This window comes from Budorcas taxicolor, chromosome 2 (assembly GCF_023091745.1).
Source record: "Budorcas taxicolor isolate Tak-1 chromosome 2, Takin1.1, whole genome shotgun sequence".
Classification (NCBI taxonomy): domain Eukaryota; kingdom Metazoa; phylum Chordata; class Mammalia; order Artiodactyla; family Bovidae; genus Budorcas; species Budorcas taxicolor.
The window spans coordinates 17,032,787-17,046,465 of NC_068911.1; the positions used below are offsets into that span (position 1 = coordinate 17,032,787).

General features: G+C 53.9%; 1 protein-coding gene across 1 annotated transcript; it reads left to right on the forward strand.

Annotated features, from left to right (window-relative positions):
* Positions 1 to 537: 537 nt before the first annotated feature.
* LAT (linker for activation of T cells) lies at positions 538 to 4,710 on the forward strand. Its single transcript, XM_052636181.1, has 11 exons — positions 538 to 640; positions 835 to 862; positions 989 to 1,023; positions 1,280 to 1,349; positions 1,471 to 1,535; positions 1,627 to 1,804; positions 1,875 to 1,975; positions 3,844 to 3,906; positions 4,141 to 4,203; positions 4,328 to 4,402; positions 4,574 to 4,710. The coding sequence occupies exons 1-10, from the start codon at positions 538 to 540 to the stop codon at positions 4,384 to 4,386; spliced, it is 765 nt and encodes a 254-aa protein (XP_052492141.1). The 3' UTR covers positions 4,387 to 4,402; positions 4,574 to 4,710.
* The last annotated feature ends 8,969 nt before the right edge of the window (positions 4,711 to 13,679 follow it).

Consider the following 13,679-nt stretch of genomic DNA (forward strand, 5'->3'; position numbering starts at 1 on the left):
GGAGGCCGCGGCCGCTGGCTGACCTGGAAGCATCTTTCCCTCCTCCCCCCGCTATGAGTTGCCCCTTGCCAGGGAGACCAGCTGACCCTTCTGGAGGGCCCAGGGTGGCTCCTGAAGTGGCTTCCTCCCCCTCCTCACTGGCTGAGTGGGGGTGGGAAGGGGGCGGGTGCAGCTGGCTGAGCCCCGATGATTTCCTGCCCTCACCCGGCGCTCACCACAGCTTCCTGCCACAGGCAGGCAGGCGCTGAGGAGAGGCGGGCGCGGAGCGAGGGTCAGGTAGGGCTGGGGCACAGGGTCTGTGTAGGGGTGGCTGGTGCCCCAGACTCCAGCCCAGGCCCTGGCCTGACCACCCTGGGGTCCAGGGTCTTCCAGAGCCAGCGCTGACACCCGCTCAGCCCAGCGAAGGGAGGGGATCCAGAGGAACCCCTGCCTTCAGGCTCTCAGCCGGCCGCCGGTACCCTTCCCGGCCTGGCCCTTGCCCTGCTGCTTCTCTGTGTGGAGGGGTGTGCAGCGAGTAGCTGGGCCTGGTCCAAGCAGATGGAGGCGGTCAGCCTGCCTGTCTACGTGCTGGGGTCCCTGCTGCTGCCTCTCTTGGCCGTGTTGCTGATGGCTCTGTGTGTGCGTTGCCGGGAGCTGCCAGGTGAGTGGGTGCCGGTGGGTTGACCAGATGCCCAGACACACTGCCAGGGATCCTCACTCCATTCTCTGACCTCTTCCTTCCCTTTAACTGTCTGTAAGTCTTTCTTGCACGCGGAGACGCAGAGAGCCCCATACTCCATCACCCTCTGCCCTCGTCACCCTCTTTTCCTGCCTCACGGGCCCTCTCTTCCCCAGGCTCATACGACACTGCCGTCTCCGATAGGTGAGTCTGCCTTGTTGACCCCGTTCGACTCCCTCAACGCCCTGTGTGGGGCTGGGCCCCTGGGGGCCTGGGGTGGGGTCCAGGGCCTCTCCCAGCTGCTGACCTGAGCTCTGTCTCTCCTGCCAGTTTGACCCCAAGTAGCATCATGATCAAACTGCCTCGTGAGTACATGAGTGTCCCCTCCCTTGGGTGCGGGGAGAGGGTCCCCTGGCCTGGGAGAGCGTGTGCTTTTGTTCATTTCCCCGCTGTGGCCTCCCACATGGCCTGAGCTGGGGGTGGGGAGGGAGATCGTGTCCCCCCGCCCAGGACTCTCCAGGGCCCTGGGGGTGGCAGGGGTCAGTCTGCCTTTCGAGGCCTTGTCCAGGGTAGGGGCGTGAGGTGTGGAGTCATTCCTTCAGCTTGGTCCTGTGTCCTCAGCCACACTCGTCCCACGGCCATCGACCACTCCCTACCCGCTCCCGAGCCAGCCAGACCTGCTCCCCATCCCGTAAGTACCAAATCCCCTCTTTTACCCCCTCACCTCCTTGGATTGGGGGCCTCTTGCCCTGTTGCAAGCCCTCTCCCCCTAGAGCCCCACCCTAGTATGACCTCTGACCTTTGACGCCCAGAAGGTCCCCGCAGCCCCTCGGAGGCTCCCACCGTATGGCGTCATCCCGGCAGGACTCAGATAGTGGTAAGCCTGGAGCGGGACCCACAGGGCTGGGACCACTGGGCAAAGGCCCCCTCCGAGCTGACTCAGTCTCCCTCTTGCGTTCTCTCTGCAGCCAACAGCGTGGCCAGCTACGAGAACGAGGGTGTGACTGGGACCCCTGTGGCCCCGGCTGGGAGGCGGCTGAGACCCGTCCTGGGCTCCGCTGACCCTGTGTCGTTACCCCCAGAGGCAGCCTGTGAGGATGCGGACGAAGATGACTATGACGAAGACTATAACAACGAGGGCTACTTGTGAGTGGCCAGGTGGGAGGTGGGGGCCGAGGCCAGGGCTCCTCGCTCACCTGACCCTTGACTCCCGCAGGGTGGTGCTTCCTGACAGGGACCCGGCCACCAGCACTGGCAACGCCGTCTCACCGGCTCCTGTGTCCAGCAAACCTGGCCTCCGAGACAGCGCCTTCTCCAGTGAGTCGGCCATCTGACCACTCCCTGCCCCTCCGTGCTGCGGCCCCTCGGTCTTCCCTCTCCTCCTGGATCCTTGCGCCCCTCCATCTTCTTGCTTCTCTCTTTCTAGCCCTCCTGTCCTTCAGCTAGGGGACTTCCGGCTCCGATCCTCTTTTCTTTTCTCTCCTCTTCCTTCTTGATCGTTTGCCTTTTTGTCTGCAAGATTTCCTTGACTCTGTTCTTCTTTTGGCTCCGAGCTTTTGTCTTTCTTGTCCAAAAGCTCTTTCTTCATCTCTGAATATTCCTTTCTCAGAGCCTCCTCTCTTGTCTTATGAAGGTGATATCATCTTGCAAATCTCGAAGGATAGTGATGATCAGCTGTCTTTTTTGGGTTTCTTTGGAAAGTTTTCTTCTGCTTCCAGTGTTGTTTCAGTTTCCTTTGGGCTACTTTTCGCTCTTCGTTTTGGTTTCATCCTGCCTCTTGGAGGCTTTTATCAGTGTCTTGTGATCTTCAGTGTCTGTTACTCTTTTCCTTCTATGCTTGCTCTGTGCCATCATGTCCACACCCTGGCTTTGTTTGCCATCCGCATCATCCCTAACTCATGGCCTCTCTCTTGGGCCCCAAACCATCTGTCCAAGTGCTTATTTTCATTCATTCACTCACTCACTCATGTTCGTCCATCCACTCACACAATTCATCCATCATACTTACTGGTTGCCCCTGAAATAATCACTGCTAATGAGTCTGAGTGAACTCCGAGAGATGGTGATGAACAGGGAGGCCTGGCGTGCTGCGATTCATGGGGTTGCAAAGAGTCGGACACGACTGAGAGACTGAACTGAACTGAACTGAATGAGATACAGTCATGATTAAAGCAGCTCGCATTACTGAGGACCTCATACATGCACAGCTAAAGAGTTTTATGTGTATTTGTTGTTGTTATCTAGTCACTAAGTCATGTCTGACTCTTTTGCAACCCCGTGGACTGTAGCCCAGCAGGCTCCTCTGTGCACGGAATTTCCCAGGCAAGAATCCTAGAGTGTGTTGCCATTTCCTTCTCCGGGGGATCTTCCCAACCAACTTATTAATATTAAACCTCACAATTCCCAGGGGCTTTTGAGCTTCTCCCTTCCCCTCCTGCCTCTCACTTATCCCATCTATACAATGATTTGTGTATTTAACAGAAGCTTGGCAGCACTTACTGTATGACAGACCTTGTTTTATTTAACTCACCATTTTCACAACACCCCTCTGAGATGGGTACTGTTCCTCACCCTATTTTACGAAACTGAGGGCTGGAGTGGTTTAGGTAGATCATCTGAGGTTAGTTAATGCTGAGGCTGGACTTGAACCTGGGCAGTCTGGCTCTGAAACCTGCCTGTCCACAGCCTCATGGAGAAAATAAGTCAACCCCTGAAAGAATAAGATGGCGTCAATGGCGCGAGGCACCAGGAAGGGACGAGGACAGGGGAGGGGGTCAGGGCAGGCATGGCTGAGGAGGAGGAGCCAGTGGGGCTGATGACGCCCCTGACACCACCCAGCCTTGCGTGCTGTCTCCTTCTCCACACGTGTCGCCCTGCCCCGCCGCCCCGAGCTGCTCCCTGTGTCCCTGCTCACCAGCCTGGGGGACGCGCTGGGATCTGTTGCCTCTCCTCCCACAGTTCTCTTTCCTCTGATCAGTTCTGGTTAAGTTGCCCAGGTTCTCTCCACGGCCATGGGCGTCACAGGGCCGGCCTCCCTGTACCACTCCGGGCTGACGGTGGGCGTGATCTCTGGTCGGGGGGAGTCTGTGTGCAGGAGGCTCGGGCTGGTTACGTGGGAAGTCTTGGGTGTCTGCATTTGGGGAGTCTGGGTAACAGTGCCCGGGGCGCCCATGCTTTTCCTCTAGTGGAGTCGGGGGAAGATTACGTGAATGTTCCTGAGAGTGAGGAGAGTGCCGACGCATCTCTGAGTGAGTGTGGGCGGCCCTCCTGATGCCCTCCTGGGGTCTGCCATCCCTTGCTCCCTCCCTCTTGCCCCCTACCCCATCCTTACTCCCATGCCATCCTGGGGTGGGTGTCTCCAGTCCCCTGCCCCCCTTGTGGCTCCCTCGCCCTCTGCCTGGGTGCCCTCTTGCTCTCTCATCCTCTGTGTGACCTGTCCCTCTTTGGGTGTGGCTGTCCCTCCTTCTGACCTGTCCCCACAGATGGGAGTCGGGAATACGTGAACGTGTCCCAGGAGCTGCAGCCCGGGGCGAAAACCAAGCCTGGTGTGTGTCTGTGTGTGTGTGTGTGGAGGGGGTGGGGGAGGTGGGGCAGACCCTGAGGGAGCCGCCTTGGAGATAGGGGTGGGTTCGCTTTAGGAGCTGAAGAGGAGCCTCCCCTTCCTCACAGACACCCAGAATTCCCAGGAGGTGGAGGACGAGGAAGCTCCAGATTACGAGAATCTGTAGCTGAACTGAGGGCCTGGTGAGAGGTCCCGTCCTGCCCAGCCCTGCCCTGCCCTGGGCCTGCAGGCCCTTGACCCTTCCCACCCTCTCAGCCCTCTCTGTCTGACTCTGGGGACCCCCTCTGACCCCACCGACAACCTCCCCACTGACTCACAGCCCCTCCCCATATCTCTGTCCTCTTGTGTTTCAGCGTGCGGCCGTGCCTGTTCTGGAATCAGCCTCGCCTGGGAGTGCTGAGCTGGGAGGCTGGCGGTGGCTCTGCGGGGCCCTACTTGGCACCCTGCCCCGGCTGCGGCCTGACAAAAGCCTGAGAATTTTCCCCCTAACTTATTGTCACTTTGGGGTCCAGTCTCTGTGGCCCCCGAACTCTGCACCTTCTGACGCAGCCTGAGAGTGAACCACCCCGGCCCCAGCCCTCTTCTGTCAGAGAATAAAGGCTGGTGCAGTCTGCAGTACTCTTGGCTTTGGCTGGCCAGTGGGTCCGAGTCAGGGTTTGGGTGGGCTGTGTCTGAAGGCTTGTGTGGTTGTGTGAATGCATGTGTGTTTCTGGATCTCCATTCTCACAGGCCCTTCGTGCTCCCAAAGGTCCCGACCAGGTATGTGTGAGTGACTGCATGAAGCCTGGGGCTCGTCGCCTTCTGAGTGAAGCTGTTTCTGACCCCGGCTGGCACTCTTGGGGCTCGGACATGTCTCCCCACAATAGTCCTTGGAAGGGGCTGGCGACGACTGTGATGATGGGAGAAGGGGGTGTGAGGAAGCACTGGGTGGGCGTCTAGAGCAAGACTTTTCCCCACTGGCTCCCAGTTTCTCCATCTTTAAAACAAAGGAGTTAACTCACTGACCTCAGAGGACCTTAATTCTTAATTTTTGTGGTTCTTAATAAAACAGAACTTTAAAAAATTGTCTAAGTGACTGAAAATGTTAACGGGCAGCACAGTCTTCTTCAGGCTTGGATGTACAAACGGGGGGGTTTGCTAAAATGCAGATTCAGATTCAGTCAATCTGGGATGGAGCCTGGATGGACTCTGCATTCCTAAGGAGCTCCCAAGTGGTGGTTCTATGACTGCTGTTCTGAGACCCTGTTCCAAGTCGCAGGGTCTGGTGGATACCCTGGTTGCTGTGACTGGCTTCCCTGCGCGAGCGTGTGACAGCCTGGCCAGAGTGAGGCCCAGCGCTGGATGTGGGTGAGAAGCATCAGGAAGGAGGAGCTTTCTTGTTCATGGCAGTCATGGAGCAGGGAGAACGTGGCCCTGGAGCCCTCCCCCACCTGGAGAGTCTCCCGAGAACGAAGCCAGCGTGGAGGGGAGAGATGGCCTGGAGATGGGCAGGGCTGGCTTCCTGGTGGTGTCAGAATGCTTGGACCCAGTCAGAGCTGAAGCAAGACATCCCCTCCAACTGCCAGTTACTTGGGCCAATAAATGACCAGCTTCCTTCAACTGGCTTGATGGGGGGTTTCTGTCTCACACAACTAGAGTAGGCAGAGTCGTTGGCATCCTTTGCAAAGCTGTGGGCTCCAGAGGTGATAGTCACAGCTCCTCTATGGAGCGCCTGTTTCATCTCCAGGCTTATTTTATCATCATCATGCCCCTGTTGTCAGTGAAGGTGCCTATCCCGTATCCCCATTTTGCAGGTGAGAAAAGGCAGGCTCAGGGAGGAAAAGTGGTTTGCCCAGAGGCACACAGCCAGAATGGCAAATCTAGGGTTAGATGTTTGCCTGTTGGTCTTCAGAGTCATTGCTGGCAACACCTTTGCTCTGGGTGTTATACTAGCTGCTGGCTGCCCCAGGCAGGGAGGTTGTGAGAGGCCCATTATAAAAGTGGAGGAAGGAGGTCTGGGGAGGGGCTTGACAAGCTAGATGTCAACAGGTGGCATTAAGTCATTTTGTTTGGAGGTAGTTAAAAGGAAGAAGGGTACTTCCCTGGTGGGCCACTGGTTAAGACTCTGGATTTCCACTGCAGGGGGGCATGGGTTCGATCCCTTGGTCTAGGGACTAAGATAACCACAAGCTGTTTGGGGACTAACATCTTACATGCCATGCGGCATAGCCAAATAAATAAATAAATGAAACAACCCAAACCTGAAATAACTCCAAATGCCATTAAAGGGCAGAGGCACCTTCCTGCCTGGGCTGAGGCACAGAAAGAGTTTACCAGAAGGTTATGTTGGTGTGGTCACCCTGAGAGTCATCTAGCAGCATCTGTCAAGCTGAAGACAGTGTGGCCCCTTGCTGAGCAAATCCCTGGATATAAACCTGCACAAACCAGCACGTGGGCTAAGGGGGTGGGCCCCAGGGGCTCAGGGCAGGTTGTAATGGCCCACAGTGGACACGGCAGAGGCCGTCACTGGGGGAGTGGACGGTGGAGGTGCAGTCTAGTGACACAGTGGAAACCCACCAGCAGAGAAAACTGGATTGGAAAAACATCTGTCAACTCCAATGAATATCACCAACAGGATGTGGAGTGGGCAAAGGAAAACATTGTTTTATTTATATAAACTTAAAAATGAAACATGAAAGATCTGTATAGGCAAACGAGGGAATTCTTGGGTGGTCCAGTGGTTAACGTTCCATACATTCACTGCTGTGGGCCTGGGTTCAATCCCTGTTCAGGGAACTAAGATCCCACAAGCTATTCAGTCCAGTCAAAAAATAAAAGATAAACAAATGAATGAGGAATACCAAACTCAGGAGAGTGGTTGTTACCACAGGCCAGAGGGGGAGGGTTCCTGCGAAGGGGTTCAAGAAGGCCCTCGTGATATGTATAATGTCTTGTTTTGAAACAAGATTGGATACATAGGTGTACGATATGTGAGCCTCTCAAGTGTTTGCAAGTCTGAATGATTTTATAGTAAGAAGAGAGACCTAGGCTTAAGGGGGACATGGATGGGGGCAGCTTTAGGAGGCAGAGAACAGGAGGCTGAGAGGCACCAGTCTGTGCCAAGTAGGTAAGTTGCATACGGCACTCCAGGCCTTACGGTCAGCGAAGGCAAGGCCCTGAGGTGGGATCAGTGAGGCGGCTGCTGGATTCATCTGCATGAGGAATGGCGGGCCAGCTGAAGAAGTGGCGGGGGCAGTGGTGAGAGAAGGTAGAATAGGAAATGTTTGACAGGCAGAGGCAAGGGACATGGTGATGGGTTGGTCATGGGCTGTGAGGCTCAGGAAAGCCCAAGGTGACTCTGGTCCTTGGCTTGGTGGATTGTGGGGGGCGGGGGGTAGGTGTTCCTGGAGGGACCGAGCAGCTTCCCATTGATGTTTCTTGGATCAGCAAGAGAATGTGGCTTTGCTTCCACCAACAGGTGAGCCGGGAAGAACAGACAGTCAAGGCCAGGAAGTGTGCAGTGCTGAGGCTAGGGTTCCCACTTCACACCGTGGGGGTGGTCAGGAGGTAGAGTCCTAAAAGCTGGGAAGCAGAAATAATTTTTTTTTTTCCTTTTAACTCTGTTGGAGGAAAGGTAGATTTAGTGATAAGTCAGAGAATGTTTTCTAGAATTGCTGGGGAGACAACTGGGCATTTTAAAGGCCTTTGGGGACTTCCCTGATGGTCCAGACTTTCCTGATGACTAAGACTCCAAGTTACCAATGCATAGAGCCTGGGTTTGACCCCTGGTCGGGAAACTAGATCCCACTTGCCACAACTAAGATTCCCCATGCCTGAACTGGAAGACTCCGAGTACTGCAGCTAGAGATCCTTCATGCCGCAAGGAAGATTAAAGAGCCTGCATGCCGCAACTAAGGTCCAGCACAGCCAAACAAATATAATTAAAAGTCTTCAGGGAAATCCGGCCGTCAGGAAAATATATAAGATCCACTGGAGTAGGGAATGGCAACCCACTCCAGTATTCTTGCCTGGAGAATCCCATGGACAGAGGGGCCTGGCAGGCTACAGTCCATGGGGTTGCAAGAGTCAGACATGACTCAGTGACTAGACAACCGCCACCATAAAATTAAACATTAAAAAAAAAATAATAATAAATTAAAAGAAAAAAGGCCATCAGGAGGTAACAACTCTCTTGATTTAGGGTCAGAAGCAGTCCTTGAGACAAGGGTCCCAGTGAAATTGTTTATTTGGGAGGTGGTCCCAAAAACAATGACAGGAAAGTGAGATAGGAAAGAGATGGCAGCTAACAAAGGGTGCGTGAAAGAGCCAGTTACCCCTGCAGTCACAGCCCGGTGAGAAGAGGAGCGGGGGCGGGCTGGGAGCCTAGTGGAGTGGGTGGGTGTGAGCCATGCTGCCCCGGGAGGGAGCTGCGGTGTTTGACAACATCTCGCACTAGTTACCACTGAGGGAAGTTCCAGGAGAGGCCAGGGCTGTTTATTCTCTAGAACTTCTGGCCTCCCACCTATGTGGACACAGTGGGCTCCATGGCCCCAGCAAGCCTGGAACAGAGGAAGGCAGGTTCTGGCAGGTGCGTGGGCCACTGCACCCTGAAATGGTGAGGAGGTGCAGACCGACAAGGCATTGTCAGTGCCTGCTACAAGAACTTGGGCTGAGATGTCCCTGGTGGTCCAGTGGTTAAGAATCCACTTGCCAATGCAGGGGACACAGGTTCGATCCCTGGTCCAGGAAGATCCCACATGCAGCAGAGTAACTAAGCCCATGCGCCGCAACTATTGAACCTGTGCTGTAGAGTCTCGTGCCCTGCAACAGAAGTCACTGCAGTGAGAAGCCTGCTCACCTCAGCTAGAGGGTAGCCCCACTCACTGCAACTAGAGAAAGCCTGCGTGTAGCAACAAAGACCTAGTGTAGCCATAAATAGAGAGCTTGGGGCAATCCCGTATTTCTCAAAATGCACTGTGTGGCCCATGAATCCTGGGAGAAGCTCCTCGAGAAAGCATTCTGCATTCAGAAGAGTTTGGGAAAACCGCTTTCTCTGAATCCTTCTGGAAGGGTCGGATGAGTTCCTGGCTCTGAGGGCGCCTATGACTCTTTGTCTAACTTAGTACTCCCCAAATATATTTACCTTCAGAACCTTAAAAAAATATTATTATTAGCATTTTGCTGGCCACTTTTTTAACGTCTACAGAAGACCTCTTTTGTCTTTCCTTGTCTGTATCCATGCCTTCTTCTTTCAATGATGCCACCTGGATTTGAAATGTCTATGTGGCTCAGGTGGAACTGAAGTCTTAGATGTGCCTATGACCCAGAACTGGCCAAGCATTCATTATATCCCACCCCCTGACCACACCCATTGGTTGATAGAAGGGCACATGCCCAAATTTAGGCCAATGAGACACATTCCTGAGACTTTGGGTAGAACTAATGTGGAAGAGTTTCTAGTAGGTTGTCCACCGGGGATGTTAAGCCCATAAGACATAGACCTAGAGTTTTTGCAGGCTTCCACTTGGAAGGAGCCTGCCTGAGAATGAAGACTCCGGAGAGGAAAGCAGAGTCAACAGAAATAAAAATAGAAAAATTGAGTCCTAACAGCTGTATAAACGCCCACATCCAATGATCCATTGTGCCTGAAGGCATTACTCCTTGATGAGTCCTTTTTTTTTTTTTTTTTTCTTCAGTTAAGCCAGTTTGAGCCTGGCTTTCTTTCACTTGCCGCAAAACGATTCCTAGTGGATAGCCATGGCTCCTCTCATTTCCACCAAATCCCAACCACAATCAGGCCAGCCTAGGCTGGTGATCAATATGTGAAACTCACCTTTTTTGTCACCTTCTAACTATCCCTCAGAGACACCTGGGTGCACACTTTATGGCTGGTAACCCATCTGTCCTGTGCCTATCTCCCTCCTCAACCCTGTAGGGAAATACTTCTGTATTTTTCTGAACTTTTTCTTTACTTGCTTGGTATTATTAGTCTTAGAGCTGATGAGCAAGAATTCCAGAAAAAGAACCCAGTTTGGTGGCAAGAGCACTGGAATACAAGTGAGGAGACTGAAGTTTGAATCCTAACTCTGCTACGAGATTTCTGGGCTTTGGGAATCTTTTAGGATGTTGAACTTCAGTTTTGGGTTTTTTTAAATATAAATTTGTTTATTTTAATTGGAGGCTAATTACTTAAAGCATGATTTTTTTTAAAAAAAGAACTTATTTATTCATTTGACTGTGCCAGGTCTTAGTTGTGGCATGCAGGAATCTTTTTAGCTGTGTCATGCAGAATCTTTAGTTGCAGCAGGTGAGATCTATTACCTGACCAGGGATCAAATCCAGGCCCCCTGCGATGGGAGTGAGGAGTCTTAGCCACAGGACCACCAGGGAAGTCCCGAACTTAAGTTTTAAAACCTTCTCATTCTGGGGTCCCTAGCCCCACAAGGTGTCCCTGAAAGTAAAGAATGGAATCCCTTGTTGCTGAGAAGGGCTTCCCTGGTGGCTCAGACGGTAAAGCGTCTGCCTACAATGCGAGAAGGTTGGAACTCAGGTATGGCTGGAGTCAGAGGCCTAAGTATCACCACTAACTTCTAGTTCCTCTTCATCTCTCCTTTCTCCACTGATTTTGTTTTATCTCCCTTGTGGTCATGTGATGATTCGAGCAGCTGCAGGGAATATGTCTTTCCAGTTTCCAGCCTTGGGGCAGTGGCAGGGTGGGGGGAGGGGAGGGATGTCCCAGCATCTCCAACAAAAGCCGTAAACTTACTCTAATGAACTTAGCTTGGGTCGCAAGACTCCCTGGTCTTCCCAGGTGGCACTTAGTGGTAAAGAACCTCCCTGTCAATGCAGGAGACATAAAAGACATGGGTTCAATCCTTGGGTTGGGAAGATTCCCCTAGAGAAGGAAATGGCAACCCACTCTAGTATTCTTGCTTGGAGAATCCCATGGACAGAGGAGCCTGGCAGGCTACAGTCCTTGGGATCTCAAAGAATCAGATATGACTGAAGCAACTTAGCACACACGTACGAGACTGCCTGAATCAATCATTGGCCGGGAGAATGCCATAAGCTGACTGATTTGGGCCTGGGTCCTATGCTCCTCTCTGAGGGATTGGAAATGCAGAAGGCGCCCAAAGAAAATTAGGGTCTATTGCTGGTAGAAGAAGGGAAGATAGATAGTGGTTGGGATGACATCTCACATTTGGGGTTCTCACATTATTTTGAGAACCGCACTCATGATTTCACTGAGTCTCACAACACTCAGTGAGGAAGTGAGGTATGAGGTATGAGGAAGCCCCTCTTGTAGAGAAGAGAAATAGACTCAGGGAAGTTAAGTGATTTGCTTCAGGTCACACAGCAATCCCAAAGTTACTTATGAAAGCGTGGCCTACTTTGGAAGGGAGGGAGGGAGGCCATATTAGAAGTTCATGTCTGAGCCACCAGGGAAGCCCCTAAAAGTTGACGCAGAAGGTGAAAAGAGAGAGGCAAACCAAAGGAGAAATTCCACAGAGAGTAAATTCTGCTTGGCAGGACTTCCCTGTTGGTCTAGTGGTTAAGGATGCACCTGCCGATGCAGGGGACATGGGTTCAATCCCTGGTCCAGGAAGATTCCACACGCTGCAGAGCAGCTAAGCCCCACAGCTACTGAGCCCTAGTCCTGCAAGTACTGAAGCCCATGTGCCCAGAGCCCGTGCTCCACAACAAGAGAAGCCGCCGTGATGAGAAACCTGTGAACCGCAACAAAGAGTAGCCCCCGCTCGATGCAACTAGAGAAAACCTGCTCACAGCAAGGAAGACCAGTGCAACCTAAATAAATAAATAAAAGTAATCACAAAAATCATTGGCATAGGGACTTTGGCCGAAACTTTTGGAACTAAGGCTGTCTCTTTCTCTCTCTCCTGGGACCCCTCAACAGGGAGGATGTGGGCTTGGAGCTGCCAGGGGCCACCATGTGAAGGGCACCTGTGAGGGAGAAGGCAGTACAGAGGTGAGCAGCACCAGGCAGGGGGAAAAAGGCTTCTGAGACTGTGGGTTGAGGTCCTGGATCCATTCGTTCCTGAAACTGGCGCCACCCATGAACTGCTCAGTTACAGGAGTGAATAACCACCCCTCACTTGGCTTGGCTCCAGCTGGGTTTCTGTCATTTGCAAATGAAAGGGCCCTGACTCATCTAGACAGGATGCTGTGGATCATCGACCTTCAACAAGGCCCACCTGCAGGCACTGGATAGGCCATGCGAGATGCCACACACTTCACATATGTTCGGTGGCTTCTGTGACCCTGAGTAAGTTCTGCTCATTATCACCATTTTACAAATGAGGAAACTGAGGCTCAGAGAAGGCAGGTGGCCAGACCAAGCAGGGGATGGGCTGAGTGGTCCAAGCAACCCCTGTTCCCGAGTGCCTCCACCTGTACCCACCAAATGCCCCCTCGGCCTCTCTGTCCACCTCTGTCTCTCAGGGGGTAGACGAGGCCACTCAGAACTCACTCCCTGGCAGGACTTCAAATGGGCTGCTAGCTCTGGGGCTGTGAGCAGCTGGGCCTGAGCTGAGTCCTCTTTTCGAGGACACGCGGACTACGTGAGCCTGAGGAGTGGATGCTTGGAGCATCTGTGGCCCTGTGGAGGCTGGGAGTCCTCTGAGCTCTGCGCGAGAGGGGGGCTCAGAGCCCCTCCTGCCTCCAGCGTCCTCGTGCGCCCTGGCAGGGCCTCTGAGCGCTTCTCACCCTCTCCCACTGGCTCTCAGGCCTGCCTTGTCGTTCTGTTTCCAGGTCCCCCCCAACACCCTGCACCCCAGGCTCTGACTCTGGCCCCCTGTCTGCCTGTGCCACTTGCCACTTTCCTCTTATGCCCTCCCGTCTCGTCTCGGGTGCTTCTGGGTCCCTGTCCCGTGTCTCTGCAGGCCTCAATCTGTTTTTCTGTCTTGAAGCTGTTCTCTCTCGTCTGTCTCTCTGCCCTGTCTCTCTCTCTGGTTCTCTGTCTCCCTCCTCCTCTCCCTGCCCCTCCCTCCCCACATCCTGAGTTGTCTTTGGGGAACCGGAAATTTGGGGGATCAGAGAGATACCAGGAGGCTCAGAGGCTGCCGCCTAGAGATAAAGTGCGTGTGGGGGGCGCGGGCTGGATGGGGGATGGGGGATGGGGGAGCCCAGAATCCACCGCGTCTTCCTCCCGGCCCTGCTGCACGCAGAGACTGACAGGAATTATATCACCCCTTCAGGGCTCAGCCCTACCCTCTGGGGACTGGGCCTGATAACCCGCCCCCCTTTCGGGGTTCCTGTGAGAATTCAACCAAGTCTCCTGGCTGGAGCAGGGGCTAGGAGTTGGGGGGCGGGAAATGGGGCCAGTGAGGGGGAGAGAGAGGGCTCGGGGTGGGGTGAGGCTGGCTGGGGCTGGTGAGGGGCTGAGGGAAGGGGGCTTCCAGATGCTCTGAGCTCCTCCATGCCCCTGCCTGCTCCTCAGGAGTCCCGCCTATAACGCGGTGG

Bases quoted from the DNA above. Each gene is read 5' to 3' on its own strand.
- LAT (XM_052636181.1), top strand. From the start codon at position 538: ATGGAGGCGGTCAGCCTGCCTGTCTACGTGCTGGGGTCCCTGCTGCTG. The intron at 3,907-4,140 runs GTGAGTGTGGGC...CTGTCCCCACAG, and splicing joins GAGTGCCGACGCATCTCTGA to ATGGGAGTCGGGAATACGTG. The intron at 4,204-4,327 runs GTGTGTGTCTGT...CCTTCCTCACAG, and splicing joins CGGGGCGAAAACCAAGCCTG to ACACCCAGAATTCCCAGGAG.